The sequence below is a fragment of the Pithys albifrons genome, chromosome 24 (assembly GCF_047495875.1).
Source record: "Pithys albifrons albifrons isolate INPA30051 chromosome 24, PitAlb_v1, whole genome shotgun sequence".
Classification (NCBI taxonomy): domain Eukaryota; kingdom Metazoa; phylum Chordata; class Aves; order Passeriformes; family Thamnophilidae; genus Pithys; species Pithys albifrons.
The window spans coordinates 5636941-5660571 of NC_092481.1; the positions used below are offsets into that span (position 1 = coordinate 5636941).

The following is a 23631-nucleotide window of genomic DNA, read 5'->3' on the forward strand; positions in this document are numbered from 1 at the left end:
CTGCAGAATGCTGTCTTTAAACATACAAGAAACATCTTAAAAATAGCAATTTTTAGTAGAGCTGATGAATAACTGCAGCTTTAAATACCCATGAAAACACCCAGGCAGGCTGCTGGTACAATGCTCATGCAGAAAACCAAGTGGTGCTTTTACAGGACAGTGGGTTTTCCTTCACATTACACCAACCTGATGGAAAATCAGCCTCCAGGTCCTGTTCCACATCACCTTTGGAGAACTGCTTGAGTTCTGGGTCGGGTTCTGGCAGGGCATTGGGGCGTAGGGTGTAGTGGTTCAGCTCCTCCTCCCAGCTGTGAGGAGTGGACACGGCCTCTGACTCCAGGTCTCCGCTGTAAGTGCTGCCCTGGTCTGTGGCAGAGGATCACACAGAGCACAGGAAACACATAAACCAGGAGTTTGCAAGAAAAGATGCAACAGGATCAAAATTCATGTGTAAAAATAAAAATATCTGACTGACCTTTCTCAAATATCTTGGGGTCCAGGAAGAGTTCATGCTCAGATGTTTGAGATCCTTTGGGAAAAGAAGGAAACTGTATCTACACAGGACTGGCAGCTTACATGACTAATATAAAATACACTGAACACCAAAAAATCATGTATTAGCTCATAATGTTAACACACATGATGTGTCTTTTCCACTGGAGTTCTCCCAACAACTTTCTACCCAGGGGAAACAGAAATGCAGAACTAACCTATGCTTCCTTTTCCAAAGGTTACCATCCCTCTCTGTTTGTTATTTGAATCATCTTTGGACAAATAAGATATTCTGTTGGTCCCTTTTCAGCTTGTTCCACTTCTATCACATGGGCTGCTCACTATCCAACACACTCTGACCTGCATCACCCTTCAAGAATCCATCACAGAAATCCTGACAGGTAAAAATTCTTTTAAAACAGTTGCTCTGTCTTCTTGATTTTGACGACTCCTTCTAACACAGGATGTTCTGATCTGGAGATTGCTGCCTCTAGTAAGCTGTTACTGTCAACCAAAGCCAAATCAGCAGACAGGATGGGGGAAAGGGAAATCTCCATGGTGAGAGGATGGACCTTCACCTCCCTGCATTCCATTTCCTTTGGAAAACCACCACCTACCACCATGGGAGTGTGTTTTGTCTCTCTCTGCATCTGCTGCAATCATCTCTGCCATCTGAAGGAGATCAGCTTCAAAGGGATTTATGGACACCTTTTCCTTGCCATCCTGAATATTTTCAATGATCTTGTCAGCATTATCCAGGGTAGTTGGGAAGGGCATGGGAACTGGTACCTATGGAACATGTGGAAAACATTAGACCATATTCAGGGGTGAAGGGAAACAGCAAATACACAAGGGAGATTCCCCTCATTTAATCTTATATATATTTATATATACTAAAATTAAAAACAACTTCAGACTGGACAACTTGTTCTGTATTCTCCCTACAAATTGGTAGCTTTGTGTGATGGTGTTTAACCAAACATGATGCAATAAGGAGAGAAATGACTTCAGGGACTCCAAGGGCCACTTGCATGAGCAGCCACAGCACCCAGTGACACCAAACAAGACTGGAAACCACTGACTTCTGCAGGGAACTGCAGCATAACTTACAGGTATTGGCATCCCCAGGGGAACTGGTGTGTACTGGGTGTAGAGGTGGAAGGGCACTGGCACAAACACTGGGACAGGAACAGGTACCACAACGATCTGGGGTGGAACAGTCACTTTTTCTGTTATACCAGAAACAGAACAAACAAAAAATTATTGGAAAAATACCACACAACAACCTGAAAACTAGTTAAGGTTTTAAAATACAATAAATAATACTCTCTGTTACATGAATCATGTATTACTCTCTGAACTGCAATACAGACTTTTACACCAGGGGGAGGAGATCAGACACCCACCTGTCTGGCATTCTTTGCTTTGTGTGTGAGGTTTGCAGGAGGTGGCCTTAGTCTGTGTGAATGGCTTGCACAATAAAGCTTTGTTTTTCAGAAGTCTGGGTGGTTTGGATGATGGGAGCTTTAGGGCATCTGTCTGGGTACTTGCCTGTTTGGAAAACACAAAATCAGGGCAGAGTCAGTTTTGGTGTGAAGGGTAACACAAGACTAGGGAGGTTGAACAATTTAGAACTATTTGCTGATAAAAATGATCATTTAAAAACTACTGCAAAACCAGTTTGCTGATGTATTTGGTGCTTTCTGGTCTCCATCTCAATTTACTTGGATCAAACAAAAATGTTGTTTAAAGCTAATTTTGCTAATGAAGCTAATTTTGTAAACAGTGAAGAAATCTGCAAGAATATTGGGCTCCTGCAGTCAAATAACCACAATAAACTTTTGACCTTGGAATCTCACTAATGGCCAAGATAAAAGAGGAGTTATGTGTTAAGATACTTTAATAACCAGAAGTCTGATACAGATACCTAAAAAACTGAGTAAAAGGATGTGAAACCACTGAATTACTTGAGAACCACAGATACCTCAAGAGCTACAATCTGACAGGCTGTGCCTTAAAACATCCAACCTGTCAGTGGACACAGCAGGACTTTTATGCCATGCAAGTTCTATGAATTTTTAAAAAGCATCTGCAATGTGGATGGATTTCAAATCCCAGTCAAAACCAGGGAAAGCACTTACAAAATGACAGTGCAAAATTCTTGGATACTTTACTTGTTACTGATACAATCTGGGTGAAAGTGAGAAAAAAAGGTCTCTCATAAAACTTACATCTCCTATTATTTTTGCTGTCACAGTAGGGACTGCACCTGTGAAGAAAAAAACCATACAATAACCTGTGCACTTCTCACCAAGGACCATAATCCATATTCTGCCAAGGTCAAGAAAAAGAATTCCAATTAAAACTCATTCCCTGATGTAGGTACATAAATTTAAGTCATTATTTATACCTATATAAAGGAAGAACAAATGCAACCAGCTGCACTGATGTGAAGAATAATGAAGGAGTGGTTGTGGTCCTCAGTGAAAAAAATCCCTGAGCAAATATAAATGTTCAGGAATAGAGATTTAAAAGTACAGGCATTGTATTCAGCTGCCTTACCCTGTAAGACATTGTTGGAGTTAACAGTAGGCTGGGCAGCTGGGGTGCTTGCAAGGGACACCACGTTTGCTATGACAGGGGTTGAGTCCTTTCTCAAAGAAGGAGGGCCTGAGGAGGAGGCAGGAGCCATGGAAAGGTTTGCTGGACACAGTGAGCAGAAGAAAATGAAAATAAGCAGTAAGATAATTTGTAAAAACAGCATTTCTGAAACAACACCCTCCCCCCTCCTTCAGATTTATCTCCAGATGAAAAAGGCAGTTGAGTGAGAAGGGGGTGAAGGTGTCAAGCTGCAGCATTTCAGTTTAAACAGGAGTTGGTCCACAGGAAAACAAAGCAAGAGGGGAAGAGCTCCCACCAGTGTAAGCAGCAGATGTGCACCAAGCTGAAAGCTGGCTGTGGCCTGATGCACACAATAAACTGTCAGTTAATGCTCTTTATTGGGTTTGGGTACCTCACTGTTGCAGCCACCATCACTCTGTGGGAGATTATGCCCCTCTTTAGGATCAGTCATATTCCTGCCTTCTGTTCCCCTTCCTCTTCCTGTCTTTGAGGGCCTTTCTTTCCCTTTGCATTCCACTCCCTACAGACACACATAGTTCCTATTCCTGTGGGCTTCATTCCCACCCTCATTCCCATCCCACCTGCTCAAGGAAACAGCTACAGCCCTCATTAACCTTGGGAATGGCACTTCCAAGAATCAATGACACAGAAATGGGAGCTCTTCCTACGCCCACAGACTGCACAGAACTGGCTGGTTTAAGTGCATATATGGGAGTCTGTATTTACAACATCTATTAATTTCACAACTTGATTGCTTTTCTTAGATGAAAATTAACATTCTACTACAACTTCTATGTGTCAGCAAGACAAGTGAGATATTTAACATGTCTTCACTAGATCAGCACATTTTACCCCAAGAGAACAGGCCTTTGTTTCATGAAAGTGACTGAAAAGCAACTGCTTTTGCTTCATCTTCTTTCAAATTTGTTTGGCAACTGAAGCAACTGCGTTTCACACCTACAGAAGTTTGAAATTGTCTCAAGCAAGACTGATCTAAACCTGAGCCCATCCAATAGCAAACTCCCCAGGAGTTTTTTCAAACAAACTCAATTGAGTTTCTAAAGAAACATCCATCTCACCCACACCCAGAGGCAACACCATCCCCAGCCTGGTTTACCTGTGTTGTTTGAGGGTGGAGGGTCAGAAGCACTTTGCTGTTTACAGAACAATGGAATACAAAGCACACTGCAAAAATGCTTCATGTCTCCTTGCCATCTTATGGACTCGCTGAGTTTACCTTGCCTCTTACAACCATCACACTTTGTCATCTAGGAAAAGAGAGGGAGGGAGGAATTGAGCACCCCTGGAAACACCAGTGAGGAGTCTGGATAAAAACCTCTTCTGGAGGGTGTGATAATGTGGCTTACCTGGTAAAACAAAGCTGTGAATTTAGACATGCACTCCTCAGAGCAAAATTCCTCCATTTTCCCTGCAAAGTGACTCTGGACCAGTTTGGGGGAAGTCTGTAAACAGTAACTGCACGTTTTGCAGTGGTTCCCCCAGCGCTTCGACAAGTCGTGTTTATAGAGCAGTTTACAAACTGAAAGAAAACAGCAGAACATCCTTCAATACCAAAACAACACTCAGCACTTCCAGTTCTTGTAATTAGTGATGTCTGTAGTAATTTGTTGAAACATCATTAAGTGTGAACAAGGTTTTGTGTTCCTAAAAACCACATTTCTAACTTTAAAATGTTAGATTTCTCTCAGTATCACCAATAATTTTAATGCAAACCACTTGTGACTTGACTTCTCTGAGACAGGGTTTGCCCTTTCTTACCTTCACTACAGAATGTTTTCTCTGTGCCTGAGACTCTCATTGTCTCCTTGATAATTTTCTCAAACCTGCAGTATTCACACAAAGCCATCACACTGTTCTTCTTCTTATACTCATCACTGCAGGCCTTCCCACAGAACTGGAACATTTTTCCCTGCAACACAGACACAATGTTTTGGTTTCAATGTCTGAATGAGTCACATCTCAGATAATACATTTTAATTGTTAATGGAAATGCAGAAGCACATTTATATCCTTGGAGATCAACAACAGACAGGACCAGCAAATCAGTCTTCTCATTTAGCTTTATAATAAAGCAGAACTCCCTGAAGGGAAGTTCTGGCCAGGTGGGGGTTGGTCTCTTCCCCCAGGCACTCAGCAATAGGACAAGGGGGCACGATGGGCTCAAGCTCTGCCAGGGGAAATTGAAGTTGGAGAGCAGAAAAAAAATCCTTCCAGAGAGAGTGCCCAGGGATTGGAATGGGCTGCCCAGAGAGGGGGTGGATTCCCCATCCCTGGAGGTTTTCAAGGTGAGGCTGGACGTGGCACTGAGTGCCATGATCTGGTAAAGGGACTGGAGTTGGACCAAGGGTTGGACTTGATGATCTCGGAGGTCTTTTCCAACCCAATCCATTCTCTGATTCTAAAAAAACCCTCATCAGTGTGTCTTTTTCCTGGATTGAAATTATCATCTCTAGGTCAAAGAGATGAAAATGTGTTTCTTTAGCCAGGCAATCATTTAGTTTGAGGTTTTTTTGGAGTTCTTTTTTTCTGATTTTAAGACCACATTTCTCCTATCAGTATTTACTTTGACAATGGTAAAATGATACCAAAATCAGTTCCAAATCCATCCATAGCAGCTCATAGTAAGTAACAAAGGAATACTGACAGAGCAGTGCACACAAACTACAATTTCTTGTGTTTCTGCTGAGAAAAAAAAGCTTGAAAAGCCCTGATCTTGATTACCTTGTACTCGAGCAGTTCAGGTTTGGTTGTGAATGCTCTGTTGCAGTGCTGACACTTGAGTTTGACAACAGAGCGGGTAAAAGTGACCTGCTGGCACTGGGCAGCCAATCTCTGGAGCCCTGCTGAGGCCGAGGTGCTTGTGGAGCTGGGGGTCACCGTGGAGGTGGTGCCAGCAGCCGACACCACTGTGCCCCCCGAGGGGATGCTCACCATGACCTGCCCCTGCGACAGCGGCACCACCGAGGAGTTCAGCCCTGCAGGCTTGTTGAACAGATTCTGCAGGGAAGCAAAAGGACAGGGTTTTATTTTACAAGGCTACACTTTTCACCTGACAGCCCAGGTTTAGCATTCTGTTAATTCAGAAGAATGTCTAAGATGAAATCCTGGAATGTCACACCTGAAAAGCCACCACACAATTGTAGCTGCAAAAGTTGCGTATGCTCCCGTCTGACATGGCCAAGTGATACTGAGGGTTTGATGAGGTTTTACAGCTGTTGCACTGAACTTGAACACCTGAGGGTGAAACAGAGAAGAAAAAGTGATTTATGCAACATCAGGTTGTATTGCAGATAATTTTGCACCGTGCATACAAAAACAGAGTCTGAATGATGAGCCAAGGCAGAGAGAGAAGCCTGAGACGACGTTTCTACAGATTCAGAGGCAGACACTGCAGCTGCTGTGCCTGTTGCTTGCCAGAAATTTAATTAATCTCCCAGTATTCTAGGATGTCAGTAAGCATTTTTCTATTTCCACAAGAAAAATAGATGGGAAGATGTTTGCCCAGCTCCATGGAACATTGGGCTGAGGTAACAGAGCTCAGCACCCCAGAGAACAAGGGCAGAGGAGTCCCAGCAGTGACAGGGTGTGTGTCCACACAAGTGGTTTGTCTAGCTGGGAAACCCACCAGCAGCACTTCCAAGAGCAGAAAAGAGATTTAAGGTTGATTATCATGTTTAAGGTCCCCCAAAAACCAGAACTGAAATGGCTGTGCTGTCACTGCTACCTTTATCTATGGTAGAAAAGTCCTTTTGTTCCCATCTCAGAGAATTAAAAAAAAGCAACTCCCCATCATCCTTTTCAAACAAAGACTATCAGCCTTAACTTTCAGACAAATGAAGTTTGGATATGAGCCATGTGAAATTAAGCTTCTATAGAAGTAAAAGGAAGAGCTTACCTGAAGTGGAGACAATTTTTACTCTGTATGCTGATAAACAGTTCACAGAGCAAAACAACTCCGTTTTCCCCAAGTTATTTGTGCTCTCCACCATCTCAGCTGAGGATCTCAGGGTTTTACACAGTGTGCAGGGTGTGATTTTAGCTGCCTTCTGTGGAAACAAGGAAATCAGTGTTTTTATTCACCAGGAAATTACCAGTAACTTATAAAACCTGTATAAAATGTCCTGGTGTGCCTGAAACAGCACTTGTTTTACAGCTGTTATTTGTGGTGCAGATCCAGTTATTTGAGTTCTGGTTTGAGCTGCCACCCCAGCCCATTTTAACCAGGGCAAAGGCTTCTGATGCAGCACAAAATCCTTCCCAGCTTATTTAATTTTATTTCCAGATTTGTTTCAGAGGACAACTAATGCTGGAGATAATTTTCTGGATGAAATACTTTTACTATAATTTTTTTTTAATTGATTAGGCCTTTCTTGGCCTAAGTGGCCTGAATAATGGGACAGCAGAGTCCATTCACAAAATGAAGTTACACTCTCTTATCAGAGGGCAATTTTTCCTAAAGTAATTGCATTAAGATAGGTCAGTCAAAAATAATTGAGCTATTAAAACAAATTAAGACTCTCTCAAATGATCAGTTAAGAAGATCCATTATACTAAAAATGAAATATTAGAAGTTTTAAAATAAAAATCGTAATTATCAACTAATTATTACTTTTCCTCTCCACTTATTTTAAGAGCTACAATTTAATAAAAAGTACTCAGGGAGCATCTCAGAGACTGAAAACAGTCACAGTGGGCTGCTGGTGGGAGGTCCCACTGTGTCTTCTCCCACACTGGAATTCTCTGGTAGCTGGTTCAGTGGTAAGGGAAAAACAGAGCAACATGTCTGGGCAAAGATTAAGCAGCAAACCATCATCCCTGGAAGTGTCAAAACATAAATAAGTGCAGCACTTTGGGATACAGTTTAATGGGAACTGTGATATTCAGCTGAAGGTTGGGCTGGATTATCTTGGAGGGCTTTTCCAACCTTAATGACTCTGTTATTCTATGAAATGGCAAGGGAAGTTCTGGCCATGTGGAGGTTGGTCTCTTCTCCCAGGCACTCAGCAATAGGACAAGAGGGAACGATGGGCTCAAGCTCTGCCAGGGGAAATTGAAGGTGGAGATCAGAAAAAAATTCTTTGCAGAGAGAGTGCTCAGGCATTGGAATGGGCTGCCCAGAGAGGGGGTGGATTCCCCATCCCTGGAGGTTTTTAAGGTGAGCTTGGCCGTGGCACTGAGTGCCATGATCTGGTAAAGGGACTGGAGTTGGAGCAAGGGTTGGACTTGATGATCTCAGAGGTCTTTTCCAACCCAACCCATTCTATGATTCCATGAACAGCAGTTACCTTAGATCATTACAGTAACTGACATGATCAACTAATACATTGGGTGTTCTTAAGGCACTCAGAATCTCATCAAACCCATATTTTTAGTATTCACTCTAAACACAAAATCCTAAAATAGTGGAATCCCAGAATGGTTTGGGTTGGAAGGGACTATAAAGACCATCTCATTCTATCCCCTGCCACAGGCAGGGACATCTCCCACTATCCCAGATTGCTCCAACCTGCCCTTGGACACTTCCAGGGATGGAACAGCCACAGCTTCTCTGGCCAGCCTGTGCCAGGGCCTGCCCACCCTCCCAGGGAACAGTTTCTTCCCACTGTCCCATCGAACTCTGCCCTCTCCACTGTGAAGCCATTCCCCCTGTCCTGTCCCATGTACCTGCTTGTACGCTGTGACACACATGGAACTGCAGAACTTCTTGGCCTGTCCCTCAATCTGCAGCACGTGGGACTGGCCAGAGCCACTGTAGCAATACCCCCCACAGTATTCACAGCAGTTCATGGTCAGGTTGTTGGCCGAGCGGAACTGGGAGAAACAGGCGTCGCTGCAGAGCTTGTGCACCACGTTCTGGTAATTCACCTCGTGCCTGATCTGGGAGAAAAGGAGGAATACTCAACAAGGGCAGAAGGAATACGTGTGTCCATCTGTGAGACAGCAAGTTGTGCTGATCTGAAGAAATTCAATGAAGGAATTTGCAATTACCACTGCGTTCTTCTGGCACATGCTGCACTTGGAAATGCTGTTGGTGTGGATAGTGACAATGGGTTTCCTTTTCAGTTCATATGTGGACAGGCAAGACTGGCTGCAGAAATCCCTGCTGGAGTATGTGTTATCAAACTGGGCAGTGATTACATCCTTTGGATTTAGAATTTCTCTATGGAACAAAAAAAACAAACGCAGATATCAAGGATTTATGTTAGTTTCATGTCAACTTGCTGCTCTCAAATCCTCAAGCCAGATGAACCAGAAATGTTAATAATTAAAATGACTGTTAGAGCTGAAGATTTGAGACTGTGCATCCAACAGGACTGTGGGAAATGCAGGTATTTTCTAAAGGATTTTGTCCAAGTAGGCTCACAAAAGCCAACCTCACTTTTCCACCTAGGCAGAAAGTAACTGCTTTGGGTGCTGACACCCAAATTACCTAAAAAACTCAATTCTTAATAGATTTAACCTCTCTACACTTTACAAAACAGGAGTGACATATTTTGAAGGTCTAAGATCTAAAGAAATCTAAAACCTACAAAAATCTAAGATTACAGAATGGAGCCAGATCAGAAAGTTAACTTAAAAAAAGTAAAGAATCTAAGATAATATTCTGCCTGGAATACATTATTTCACTCATGTTTTGGTTCATTTTAGAGATTCACAGATCTGTGTTCCTCCAGAAGGAAAAAAGGCATAAAATACATTTTGAAAATATACTTGTTAGTGGTTCTGAGAGTGCAATGACATTTTGAAATGGCAGGAAAATGCAGGACCTTTTGAAAGAGTTTTTCGTATTTGGCTCATTTAATCTAAAAAAGACTCTGTTCACCACAGAGGCTTTTAAATGTGTGTATATAACACCCAATTAAGGAAATGGAGCTGCCAGCAGACAGACCAATTAACAAGGAACAGCATCAGCCACCAATTTTTGAAGGGAAGCAGCGCCACAGACACAGTGAGAGGCGCAAACCCAGCACTGAAGCCTTTCATTATCTGCTTGAATATCAATTATTATTAGAACAAATTAAAGCACTGTCCTACTTCGAGCAGCTTGAGCAGGTTCTCTTGGTAGGAGGAGGAGCTGGTGGGCGAGAAGCTGGAACGGTGTATCCAGTGAGGCACAGTGTGGAGCAGAAGAGCTGGGTCGAGCCTTTCCTCTGGTAGGCAGTTTGCCCCTTCTGCAGGACTTTCTTACAGCCAGAACAGGAAACCCGAACAGCTGTGCCTGGAACTGAAGGGAGCATTTTGCTCATGCCAGAGGATGCCACAGCAGGCTGGAAACCTGATGACAGCTGTGGAGCTAAGGAAAAAAAAAAAGCCACACTGAGAAAACACAGTGTGAGTGTTACGGATCTGTTACACAGAACTCGCTGTGTGAGGGGCAAGCACAAGGCTCGTGACTTTATTTGGGTTGTCAGGGTCTAGAGGAGAATCAAATAGCACATGAACTCTCCAGAAATACATGCCCTGTGCTGGGTTTCTGCATAGCAGATTTTTTTTAACTACTATTAAGGCAGGGAATGCACTTTCAGCATCCCTTTCATGGAATCACAGAATGGTTTGGGTTGGAAGGGAACTTAAAGCTTATCCAGTTCCAAATCCTCACCTTCAACTACACTTTCCACTAGCCCAGGTTGCTCCAAGCCCTGTCCAGACTGGCCTTGGACACTTCCAGGGATGGGGCAGCCACAGCTTCTCTGGGCAACCTGTGCCAGGCCCTGCCCACCCTCTCAGGGAAGAATTTCTTCCTAATATCTAATCTGATCCTGCCCTCCTTCAGCTTAAGGCCATTTAACACATTCATTTTTGCTTGTATTTCACATTTAATTTTCCTATGCCTCAAAAATACAATTATTTTATAACCTCAATTTCCTTGTCTCTAAACCAAACTAGTCCTTTATTCCTACTGGGGTCAAGACACAGGAAATGAAATGCAGAACAACGTGCAGGACTATTGCACAGGTGACATATTATACAGATTTAAATGAAGTTAATCTTGCCTATTCCTTACCAACAGGATTGCCACTGACTGAAAATACAGCACTGATTTTCAGCTCCCCTTCCTGAGATTTTGGCTGTTGGCCGTACTCCTAAAACAAAGGGAAAGGAAAAGGAGAACAAATGCACACATGTAATCACAGGTTACAAGATTTCCATTCTTTCACAATGCTGCAGTGAACCCTAAGGAAGAGTGAGTGTCCTAAGCCAGGTGAGAGTGTTGGTGCTGTCTGAGCACCACCCACAGAACCTGCTCAGGGGGTCACAGCAAACCACACCTGAGGGGGCACAATGGGAAAGTGGGGCTGCCTGGTGCATTCTCCTCTCCAGCCTTGCTCCAAGATACATCAGAATTCAGCCAAAGCTTTAGGAAATCTCTGCTTTCCACTCACACCAACCTTCCATCTGGAAGTGCTTTGCAGCCCTTGCCCCTGTTCTGTGAAACAACATTTATGTTCACACTCATGCAGGAAAAAAATGAAACAGAGCTGGGACCTCAGTGAGAAGCTCCAAGTATTACCCAGCAGTGAGGACTGTGGGGCAGCCTGAGGTGAAGCTTTGCAGCTGATCAAACCTGGCACCTTCACAGCCAGACCATCACATCCCTGCTCTGCCTGGGGAACACCTCACACCTGGTGCAGGATGAGAAGATCCCCATGGACAGCTGCCTGTGGAATTGCTGTCATGCTGCAAATGACTGGCTTAGTCCCCAGCAGCTCCTCACACTGACCACAATTCCTGCCCCTGCTCTCCCCAGAAATCCGAGCCAGAAAGCAGCTTGGAACACTCTGCATGTAAATATTAATAGGCTGAAAAGCATAATCTCTTTGGAACCACAGAGATGGTAAGATTTAACCTCCTTACAGCTATCTGGGAGTTGTGAGGCAGGATGTCATGTTCTGACTGAGCTAAACCCACAGTTGCTGCCAGGGAAGCCACTTCAGAGTCACTCTGTCCCTTCCCAGTGACAGCCACTCTCCTTCCCAGCCTAAACCAGCTCCTAAAATCCCACACCATCCATCACACAGCACAGAATACTTCTCCTACTCCTGAGGGAAACTAAAAGTTTCTACTCTAAGAAAATCAAACTATTTCTCAACAGGTTTCCCAGGAGAACAGGCAATGGTATTCCTTGACTGTGTGAACCATCAACTGGAACACTCAAATCTCAGCTAAGAGAAGCTCTAAGCTGGGTGTGGGTGTGCTGTGATAAGACTTTAAAGCACCATTTTTATTATTAATATAATTATTATTTTAAAAAGCAGTTATTTGCAGACATACAGTTTCATTTTAAGTGCAGTTTTATCCTTGGTCAATACTAGGAAGAGAAATGGAGGCAAATCCTGCCATCAACTGTGCATGATCAAGCAGTTTCACAGCAGTGTAGCAGTGCTGAAAGCCAAAAACCTTCAGCTCCAACTATTGGTTACAGCAAGAAATGCTCTTATTTTTCAGGAAATATTAAAAAAAAAAAACAGCAACTCCCCCATATTAATTCCAACCTAAAGCAAAACAAAATGAACTCAGTTCTACTTTCCCAGTACCAGGCAAAGTTGATAATCACAGGATTTTACTCCAGGAAGGAATTATTTTGAACCATATGATATTTGACATTTAAATTCTTCAAGTCTTCATATTCACTTATTAATATGATCTTTGACAACCACAGACATCTCGCCTTGCATTCCACACAAACCCATCTTGGGAGGACAAAAGAAGAGACAGATTTAACCACCCTACAGGTGGTTTGACACTCTAGAGGCACCAGGAAAAATAAACCCAAACAATCCCACAGAGGCTGAAATCAGAAGGGCAGTGAAATCTGAAGTTGCAAATACTTCACTTCTTTATTTAATTAAGTTGATAGTGTTATGGGAAAGGAAGAAAAAAATGCTGGGAAGAGGCCCAGAGAGCAGAGGAGGTTTAGCAGAAGGACACAGAGTGATGCTAAAAAACAACTAACACCTGCACAGTGTCAGTGCAAGGGGATGGATCACTTTGGGAAGCTTTGCACACCTTGAACAAACACATAAAGTTTGGCATGTAACCCAAAGATGAGCAGTGAGGAGGCAGGAATTGCAACACAGCTCATTTCCCTGGAGTCACAGAATAAACCAGTGGCAGAGACTGGTTTGAGCTCAGCAATCCTGGCCCCAGCACTGCTCACTCCACAGGGCTGACCTTCTCCAGGTTGCAATTATTGATTTTTTCACCTGTACCATCATAAAAAATGTCAGTCTTGAATGAGGGTCACTTAAAGACATGTTTAAATTGACCTCACTGATGCATAAGTACTTAAATACTTTGTTATGACTTTTAAGTGTTAATTTAAAATAAGAACAACTGTGCTTGTAAAGACAACCTTTAAGAAGGGAATAGCAGGAATAGCACTGTTTTAACTCACATCTCTAACTGTGACTACACAGAAAGAATTCACCAAAATGTGATTTGCAGTTTATTTCCTAGTTAGACTGAGATTAAGTGTTTCTATTGCTGAAAATTTAGTAACAGAAGTTTTACAGCACTTGGCTTTTGTTTCCAACTGAAAAGCAAAACATTTTCAGCGACAAGATATAACAGGACATGAAAAAGTTGGGGGGTTGGGTTTCATGGTAGTGTAAGAGGGAAAAATCCTTCTACTAAACTATGTTCTTCAAGTTAAATTTCGGGCAACAAACCAAAGAAATTGCTGAATTTATGTTCAGCATATGCGGTCAGCTGTCAGACCAAAATGAGAAACGGGAAACTTACCTCAGAATTACCAGGTTCATCTTTAATTTTGTCTAATAGTCCCTGCTGTGGGGCCAAAGCTTTATCATATGCGTCATCCAAAGGCTCCTCCTTAATTCTAATATTTCGTGCAAAGGAATTCCCCAGCTCTTGTCCAATAGATTCCTTACTAGAAAATAGGTAGCTAGACTCCTGAAACAATAATATGAAAAAGAATTCACCCTCCTGCATCTGCCATGAGGAGTGGGGCTGCTGCCAAGGGGTGTGTGGTGCAGACCAAGAGGTTTGGTCCTGCCACTGGAAGGTGGGAGAAATGCTGGGCAGCAGCTGCTGCCTCGACCTCCCTGCAGCCCCCTCTCTCATCCCACCCCCAATCCTCTCCACTCCTCTGGCCGAAGCAGAAGCCACCCAGCTCTCCTAGTTGGTTGGTTGGGAGTGTCTCCTGTGGATACAGATGTTCCCTGGCTCATGTGGAAAAAAGGCAGCAGGTCAGGTGGATTCATCCAGGTCTGGCTTCGGCTCACAGGTCACTCAGACCGTGCTGAACTCAGGAAAAAAATCCTCAATCCAAAGAGAGGCTCAGGAACATTTTACAAAATTACAGGCACTGTTTAAGTAGCACAGATGTCTAAGAGTCAAAAGACCAGTTTCCTTGATATTCAAATTTACACTCAAATACAAAATTTTGAATTATTCCAGCATATTGCTGCACTTGGAAAAGTGGTGGAAAGGTCTATAGCTTACCCTGAAGTTAGTTTCTGGAGTTTGTGGCGCTAACTGCGTCCGTAATGTTTCTTCTACTTGATTATGAACTGAGGAAAACATATACATTAAATAGAAATGAATACAAGTTCCAAGGCATTTCCTTTAAAACTATCAGAGTCTCAGCCTGCTCCCCAACCCCAGAGTCTGACAGAACCTCACCAGTGTTGAACTACTCCCTTTCTCCTCTCTCTGCAAGATGGTAATCCCTAAAGAGAACTGACACTTTTATTATTCTATTGGATTATTATTTTCCCAATCCAGCAAAATGGTTGTAAAATTCAAAGGCAAATAGTTCATTCAGAATTTTCCACACCCCAGAAGGTTCTGAATTCTCCCCAGTTTTGACATTGGAATAAAAAAATACTTTTCAGAGCAAAATCTTTTGGCTTTTTTTTTTGCTGTTCTGATATTTTGTCTTTTTTCCCCTTCTCATGAAATAGCAGCTTCTGCTTTTTTAGAATATATATTTTAAAAAACTGGATGTGCCTAGATCCTGGATGCTACAACCCATGAACATTTACCATTCCTGTCCCAACCACTGACTACTCTTCCTGTAGAGTATTTTTAACTGCAAGTATTTGCAATTTTCTGAAATACACCTTTTGTACTGACATATTCTTCCCTTCATTTCTAACTGAAGGTAGAAGTCAAGAGACATCTTTAACTCTATTTTAAAAACATCTCTGTGGTTTCTCTCTCGTTGGTGCCACCTGGAAGCACCAACTTTAAGATGCTGTTGTTGGACATATCAAGTGTAAATAAACCTCAGAACTGTGAGCTGTGAATGTGGACAAGCAGCCAGGAGGCCTCACGTGCTGGCTCACCCTCCCTCTGCTGAATAAGATTAAATCACTTGTTCCAGCCTGGTTATTCTTAACTCCTTCATTCACTGTTCTGCTGGAACTTTCAGAGCTTGGGAAGGCAAAAATAAGTGTGTGGGCAGCAAGACTACGGTGACTGTCAAATGAGAAAGGGATTCCAGGCAACTCTGTCTCTCTCCATGTTGGCTGGACAAAGTCCAAGACAGGAGTGTTTGAGGAAGAAGGAGAACAATCTCCCAGGAAAAGCAGATCTCAAGCTACACTCTGGCTCAGTTCCTGCAGGCACTAATACCTTTCTAGCAAGCCTTTCCCTGATGCTACTATCAAATCCATGCTGCTTTAAATACCTAGACATCAATGAAGAATTGGTACAAAAAATCTTTACTGGCCATCAACTCAACCTAAACTTCATCAGCTTTTCTGATAAGGATTTCCACGGTCTATAAAAAACCAGCAAGAAAAACCCAAAGGAAGCTTGAATTGTCACCCAGCTTGGTTTAGGAAACCACAACAACAAAGGGGATGTTGAGGCTCTGATATGAGCTGTGGAGGATGAGACCACCCCTAATGCTCTGCAAATCCTCCTCCTGAACAGAGTTCACTGGATTTCAGGGTTCTTCACAAAATGCTCCCCCCCACACACAGCTCTGCCTGTTCTCTTCAAAAGGTGATGCTTTTAATAACTGGCCCTGTTGCTAATTCCTGTCTAGTTCTTTCTTCCTCTTGGTTGTGCAGCCAGGTCTGTGATGGCAACAGTTACCTGCTTTGTCAACTAAACTGATTTTCAACCTAGAATCCGTATCTTTAGGGATTTTTTCCAACCGTTTTTCACGTTCTTGAAAATGTCCTTCTCTCTTCTTATCCTTTGCTGCAAAAGTCTCTTTGCTGTTATCTCGTGTTATGCTAAAATCCTTCCGGTGGGATTTAAATACAGGGCCCTGCTCAAAGCGGGAAGGGACGTCCTTCTGGACTGAATTCTGAATCTGGATTTCCTTCTCACTGTCCAGTTCGTGTTCTGGAACTCTCTTGCCCTCTTCCAGATGATCTTCATTGGGAATTGCTGAAGAAAGAGTGTCCTTGGGAGTGAAATTCTGATCCTCTTCGTTGTCACTCCCAACAACAGGAATGCCTGCAAGATCCCCAGAGTTCAGAAAATAATCATGATCATCCCCACCCTGCAGTGAGTGTTCAGGTCCTGTTTGGTTGGATATTCCGTAGGATAAGCTGTCGAGGGCAGGGGTTAAGTTGTCAGTGTCCTCAGACATTTCTGCATCCAGAATTTCACCACCTGGGGAGAAAAACAGCCCAATGAACAGACAGAAAATGGACCAACTTCATGTGTAACAACAGAGGAGGGTCAGTGTCCTTTGCTAATCTGGCTGATGCTGCAATTCCTTGAACACTCTCAGCCTTCTTGGGCCACTAAAACTTTGCTGACATAGAGACAGTTCAGTTCCCCTCACACTCTGAAGCAGAAACTGAACTGAGTAAAAACAACCAAAGAGAGAAAAAACATTAATTTCCACTCATCTCACTTGTAACACTTGTGGAGAGGGCAATGCAAGGGAGGAAATGAGCAGCAAGGGCTGGAAGAAGGGCAGGACAGTCTTGTTCAGTGGCAGTGATACTTCCAAGAAACGTGTTGTGAAATTATGACCTTATAGAAATAAACAGAAATACTTACATTTTTCTGTAATATCAAACACAGCATCAGATTTATCTTCAAACTGTAAAAAAGGAAAGCATTGTGTTATTATCATGGTCAGCTGCCACATACTCTGCTAAAAAGTATCTGATCAAAACCCACCAGAAGGATCACAATTCCTCCTCCTTCCTTCCTTGCCCCAAGCAAATTTTTATGAATTAAGACTGTTCCATTACCAAGAAGCCACATTCACTCTGACATTCAGAATATATAGAAAAGGCACATAAGGAAAACTTAGAAATCTGCTTTCCAGAGGAGAGAGGGGAGAGAAGGGAATGGCAATTTTCTCTCCTACGTGAGATACCAGGTGAAGGTCCCAGTTCTGCCCTCTCTGATGCTCTACGAGCCTTCATTCCCTCTGAACATTACAAATGGAAAACCAGGAGCACCCATAGCTTCCAGTGCCATGGGCTGCACAGATCCAAGGGTTTCCCCTCTCTTACAGGGCATTCCCTTTTCCAGGAACAGGAAGTGTAAAGTTTAACTTCCCAACAGGCACAGACAACACGTGTCAGTTGAGTGTGGGCACAGAAGGACCAGATGATGTCTGAGTGGTGCACAAACATCTGTTAGCACTAAACACACTCTGACAGATGTTAAAGTTGACAGCAGGCTGGGATGCTGCCTGGAGAAGGATAATTTAAGTTTCCTTCAGAATGTCCAACTCATTAGCAGCCTTCCTTCCTGCCCCAGAGATACCAGTAATTCATTTAAACCCTCTCTCCTTTCCCTGTGTCGACAGCTCTGCACTTTCCTTCCTGGTAGATCCTGCTCACACTGCAATTCTTAAGCCATCTTAAGGAAAGTAATGGGATTTGATAGCAAAGGGATGAGCCCTAATTTCATTTAACTCAAGTCATGTAGTTGATAAATCCGATATTCCACAGGACTGTGATGGGAACTATCAGTTTGGTGGCAGCCAGCCCTGGGAAAGGATGACCAAGGACAAGGTCCATGGGGTCATTCCATGGCAAAAAGTCTCTCAGTCCCTTTCCAATACCAGTTGCAGGTCCACAAAGACAAGGCACCTCCTTCAGCTTAACTGGACACACATGGAATAGTCAGGACCTGTCCAGTGTGGTATCAACTTAACAGGATACTGTGCCCAAACCTTCTGGTTTCTCTGAGCAGATAGTGGAGGCTGGAAAAGTGAAATTCAGAACCAAAAAAAAAATGGTTACACTTCCACAAGGTTGATGCAAGTCTCTTCCCTGTAACTATCTACAGGAAAAAAAGAGTAATGAAACACCTCCCAGGAAGGTTTGCAAGGCCTGAGCTGTGCCTGCTGTGATGATCCCAGGAGTGTCTCCAGGGATGCAAGTTTAATGTTGATCTAAAGTCCACTCACAGTCAACTAAGTTTACACCAGTGTAAAATTAATCCCCATGAATATTGGATGTACTCAGTGCTCATACAACTGCTGAGGACAAGGACAGCAGTGGTGGGTTGTTTTAGAGAAGAACATGAGAAGGAACTTGTTGCCATTTGATAATAAGATCAGAGTATGAAGCTTTGGGAGGCAAAAACAAAGCTCAGGTCTCTGTCTCTGCACTGACCTTCCTCAATCCTTTTCTTGCTTCCTGTCGGCAATGCTCTACCCTCTCCAAAAATGCCACAACAGAGTCTGGGGGTAGGATGAAGGAAGTTTTCAGTTGAGATGAATCATAAGCTCATCCTTTCCTCAGAGTAGGTTTGTGTCAAAGCAGTTCTTTAACTCTTTGGAGATCCCCAGTACCTATGGGAAAGTATTCCAGGTCCTACACAACCCTGGGTGCCTTATACATCCAAATCCTGTGTATTCCTCCTCCTCCTCCTCTGGAGATAACAAATTTTATCAATAGGTGACAACCCAGGAGTGCTGTTATTAGGAAAAGGATACACTTTGCAGTCTGGATCTCTCTAAGTGCTTCACTCCAAGAAGCAACAACACACAAGTCAGCACAAGAGCAAATAGGGACTCCCACAAACATTTTGGACAAGCTGGAAAACATTTACAATCCACCTGGAAGGAATCCAAGACACTTCCCAAAACCAAGCTCATCCTAGGAGAAAAAACCCACCCTATTTTGTTTCTTTTTCTTTTGACATGCTACCAAAAGCAAAGATCATCTTGGGTATTTTCTTCCTCTAAAGGGTTTTTTGGTACAGTGGAAGGCACGAAGTGTCTGGCAAAGGCTTTCCCTGCCATGATTTATAAACCAGGAGCTCCAGCATCTGACAATACCAATATCTTCAGCCTCCATCTCATTTCTGATGGTGAGCAGCATCAGAACTCCCACAGAGTGTAAATTCACAGGGAGGAAACCAGGGGAAGTGTTTGGATGGTTGTGTCTGTGTGAATATATATGTATTATATACACCTAAATATATCTCTCTACATCTGCCCAGTAAATTACACATTCCATGAGTCTGTAACTGGATTTGTCCTGAAATGAGAGCTCTTTTTTTCTGTGTTAGAAAAAACACATATAGTCCTTTCCTCAGTCCTATTACAGTCTTGTTTGATGCCATCTCGGGAGGAAATTCTGGGTATCAACAGTTAGATAAAAATATATCTCTTTAATCAATCCTGTAAGTTGGCTTTCAACTCAATCATGGTTTTATATTACACAAAAATGTAAACAACAATGCTCAGCTTACTATTTCTGTATTATTCCCTTACAGTTCTGCAAGGCAATTCCCTCTCTCACATTTCCTCCTTGATTAGCCTTCATCACCCTTAATTCTCTTTATTTCTTCTGCTCAGAGTTTTTAAGATTGGTGAGGATTGGAGCAAAAATACTTGAGGGGCAGACACAGAACTGATGGTGTTTCCTCTGGGCCACTTTTGACAGATAAAAGAAGAGGCACCTCCATATCCCACATTAAATCCTTGGTAACTACAGAAGGAAAGTACCAGGAACAGAAAGTTTTCTGTTAAAATACTGAGGCTTCAACTCCTCAACTCAGTCCTCAAAACACACTTGCAGTTGTAAAACAAAACTCAGGAATAGAATATTTTAGAACACCTTCATTCAATTGTTTTGGCCAATAATAGCAATACTTAATTAATCATACTTATTAGTGCTTTTAAGCAGTGAGGATTCCCTAAGAGTTTAGGACACACCAGGTAAGTTTGGTAGTAAAAAATTCATTGTTTTAGGCTATATCTTAGTTACTGTTTCATTAGTTAGCACTGCACAGAGCAGTGCTCTGCCTACGCAGGCTTTGAAAACTAAATATATATATAAATAAATATATATAACAAAATAAATTAAATGAGAACACAGAAATGGTGCCAAAACAATGAGGTCTTCCTGCAAGCAATGGGACTTGCTTTAAATTAATTAGTTTATACATAAAGACAACACTGCTTTTATTTAAAAAAAAAGTTAAAATTCCACCAAGTTAATTGCTATTTTTTTATAGATGTACATGAGACTCTCGGGGTGCAGTGTCAGCACCAACCCACCCTTGCTGGGAGCAGGGGACAGGACACTGTTTACAATTCAACACAATGTGCTAATTTGAAATAACTAAAAACCTGCTCCACACCTTAACAGCGTTCAGTGTTGCCATGGCACCCATAAATCAAATAATTAATAGGTTTATTTTTGTGCAGTATAAAGAGAGAAGCTGCCTATGGCTACAGAATTGTTTTGTATGCAAAACAGAGAATTTCTTTTAAAAATAAACAAAATATTGTAACTGCTTTACATACACAGACACATTTTTCTAGCAAGCCTTAGGAAGTTTGATCCTAAGCTTTCCTGCAGATTGTGGGAAGGAAGCAGGTGTTAAAAAAACTGCAATTAAACCCAGAGATGATTCCCAGTTTCCCTGTAGTTGCCTTGTCCCTCTATCCACAGCTCCAGAATTCATTTACCCGGAAAGGCACCGCTTGAAACAAACCCAAGTAATTTAAATCGCAATGGCGATTCCCGAGGCAGGTGGGGGGAGTTCAGGAAGCACCCCCTGACCTTTCCCACATGACACATTCCCGGCAGGGATTCCAGGGATCCATCCACCCAACCACGCTGTGTCTCTGCCATGGGAATCCCGGCGGGATCCAGGCGGGGGCTGCGCCGGAGCCGATCCCACCCCAGCCCCGCCAATCCAACCATCCATCCATCCATGCATCCATCCCATCCATACCTTGGCAGGGCCGCGCAGAGGGTAACAAAGAGCCGGGCTGCTGCTGCAGGTACCTGCCACAGGAAAAGAAGGGCTGCGGCAGGAAGAGAACCCGGCGGGGTCACAGCCACAGAGCCGCGCAGGGCCGGGCCGGGCCGCCAGAGCCCCCCCTATAGCCCCGGGACCCCCCGGCATTCCCGCCGGGAACGCGCTCCACAGGCTGGGAATGGGCACAGCGGCGCCAGGAGGTGTCCGGGGGGCTTCGCTGAGCCGTGCCCGAGACTTCAACAGCTTATTCTTAATCTAGTCTAAGGGTAGTTCAATGGAGACTGACGGGTGTTTTTAAAGGCAAATCCCAAACAATCTCCAGTACATGTGAAAACACAAAGCATTTCCCAGCTCCTTGTGGCTCCCCGGGAAACTCAGTTTTACCCCACATTTCACTTACACATCTTCAATTTTTAAGTCTCAGGACACAAACTGCTCCACTTTCATTTGTGCATTTTAAGAATTCTGGACGATTTCACCAGAAATCACAGGGAGCAGCTCGGCAGGGAAGTTTATCATCCCTTTCTGTTCCCCAAGTTTTTCTGACATCCCTGGGGGTTTGGGCTAATTCCAAACAATCCTTATGGTTTCCATACCCCCCCAAAATGCACACAGAACCTGCACACTGTTACCAACCCATACTGAGCCAAGATGAGTCTGACAAACACACAGAAAGTTAGAACAAGCCTTATTTTTTTTCTGAAATATTGGTGGGTTTAATCTGTACCTACAAAAAGCAGAGGGAGATCCAAGCCCTTCTCCCATTCACCCACAAACTCATGGATCTGAGCAGGAAGCAGCTCCACGTGTGAAGGCTTCACCCTGCAATCCTGGAATGGTTTGGGTTGGAAGGGAACTTAAAGATCATCAGATCATCCAGTCTTACCCCTCTGCCATGGGCAGAGACACCTTCCACTATCCCAGGTTGCTCCAAGCTCTGTCCAACCTGGCCTTGGACACTTCCAGGGAGCCACAGCTTCTCTCAGGGAAGAATTTCTCCCTAATATTAATTAATAATACCCATTTCCTTGCAATGGTGTTCACAAAGACACTCGAGTTTGATGTGCTGATCTCTGGGCATTGCAAAATAGAAACACACACAGACACAAACCACACAGCAGAAAACCATATCCACAAAAAAAAAACAACTTTCTTTTCAAAACAAAGAACTTCTCACCTCAAAACCTCATCCAGGCTCTGTGCTGATGGTTAAGACACTACAAACAACTACTGAGGCTGAGATTTTGGTTACACTAAATCTGTGAAAGCTGAAATAAAGATAATTCCTGTTTATCACAGCATAAGGCAGAGAAACCCAAATGTAAAAATCACCAATACTGGAGCAGGTTATCACAACAAAGAACATTTTTCTGCTGTGATGCTCTGCAGGTAAATCCCTCCAAACGAAGCATTTCAGCTCAGTTACACATTTCAGCATCCCACAATCCAAGCAGCATTTCCCAGACCACAAACAGGCACTTTGAGCCAAAGCTTTCACAAGTGTGGCTGGTGAGAAGATTATGCAGAGCAGGGAATTCCCTTAATTCCAGTTAACTCCCAAGCTGAGCAGCTCCTTAAGAGCAAACCATCCCTGTGTCTTTTAGGGAAAGCCAATCCATGCAGGACAACTAAGGAGCAACAGGGGTGACAGTCAGGGAGCAGGAGCAGCAGTGGAACCTCAGCAAGGTCCAGCCATTCAATGTATCCTCCAACATGTTGATTAACTATGTAGCAATTAGTTGCTACTAGTTATGTTACTACTAGGAGGAAAAAAACCCCAGCTCTCTGTAAATTAATATTTAAAGAGTGAAAACAAAGTTGCCTCATCGGATTCTGAACTCAAATGAGAAGCCAACAAGCAGCTTTTGCATAAAAATTGGGAAAATTTACAAGTGTGGCACCTTCTGCTGTTGATAAACAGCAGGACCATCATCCCTCCTTCCCACAGTGCAGGATCTCGGCTCAGATCCCAGGGGGAACTGCAAGACCTTTCCCTTCTCCTCAGAGTTCACTGACAACAACCACCGATGGTGCAAACTGGAGAGCCTGGATGTGTATCCAGTTCTGTTTCACTATTTCTGTCCTTAAAGAAACACAAGATTTATTTTATTCTCCAAAATGCATTTCTAACTCAGGCTTCCTTTGCACCTGTTCCACTATTATAAAATCCTGTTAATAGGCTGTATTAACAATGTTTCATGAAGCTTTCCCCATTTAAAGATGAATTTCAATAAAGATTAAGTATTTCCACCTGTATTTCCACTTACTTTTGACTGTTTTAATACAAAAATTCACAAAAATACACAAATAAGTTATTCAAAA

At 43.1% G+C, this 23631-nt stretch overlaps 1 protein-coding gene across 3 annotated transcripts in view; it reads right to left on the reverse strand.

The window, feature by feature from the left end:
• Positions 1-23631, reverse strand: part of LOC139682305 (zinc finger MYM-type protein 4-like) — a 41762-nt gene that overhangs the window by 12183 nt on the left and 5948 nt on the right. Inside the window, exons 2-22 of one of the 3 annotated variants that reach the window (XM_071576517.1) lie at positions 17128-17170; positions 16204-16731; positions 14602-14669; positions 13879-14049; positions 11141-11219; positions 10171-10429; positions 9124-9295; positions 8800-9012; positions 7031-7181; positions 6254-6369; positions 5857-6132; positions 4894-5044; positions 4482-4654; positions 4232-4382; positions 3055-3195; positions 2724-2761; positions 1899-2043; positions 1603-1721; positions 1110-1281; positions 476-529; positions 187-366 (exon numbers count right to left, since the gene is read on the reverse strand). In XM_071576517.1, the coding sequence (XP_071432618.1) occupies positions 187-366; positions 476-529; positions 1110-1281; positions 1603-1721; positions 1899-2043; positions 2724-2761; positions 3055-3195; positions 4232-4382; positions 4482-4654; positions 4894-5044; positions 5857-6132; positions 6254-6369; positions 7031-7181; positions 8800-9012; positions 9124-9295; positions 10171-10429; positions 11141-11219; positions 13879-14049; positions 14602-14669; positions 16204-16731; positions 17128-17170 (3400 nt within the window). The remainder of the gene's footprint in view (positions 1-186; positions 367-475; positions 530-1109; positions 1282-1602; positions 1722-1898; positions 2044-2723; positions 2762-3054; positions 3196-4231; positions 4383-4481; positions 4655-4893; positions 5045-5856; positions 6133-6253; positions 6370-7030; positions 7182-8799; positions 9013-9123; positions 9296-10170; positions 10430-11140; positions 11220-13878; positions 14050-14601; positions 14670-16203; positions 16732-17127; positions 17171-23631) is intronic. The other 2 variants (XM_071576519.1, XM_071576518.1) reach the window with 2 other exon arrangements.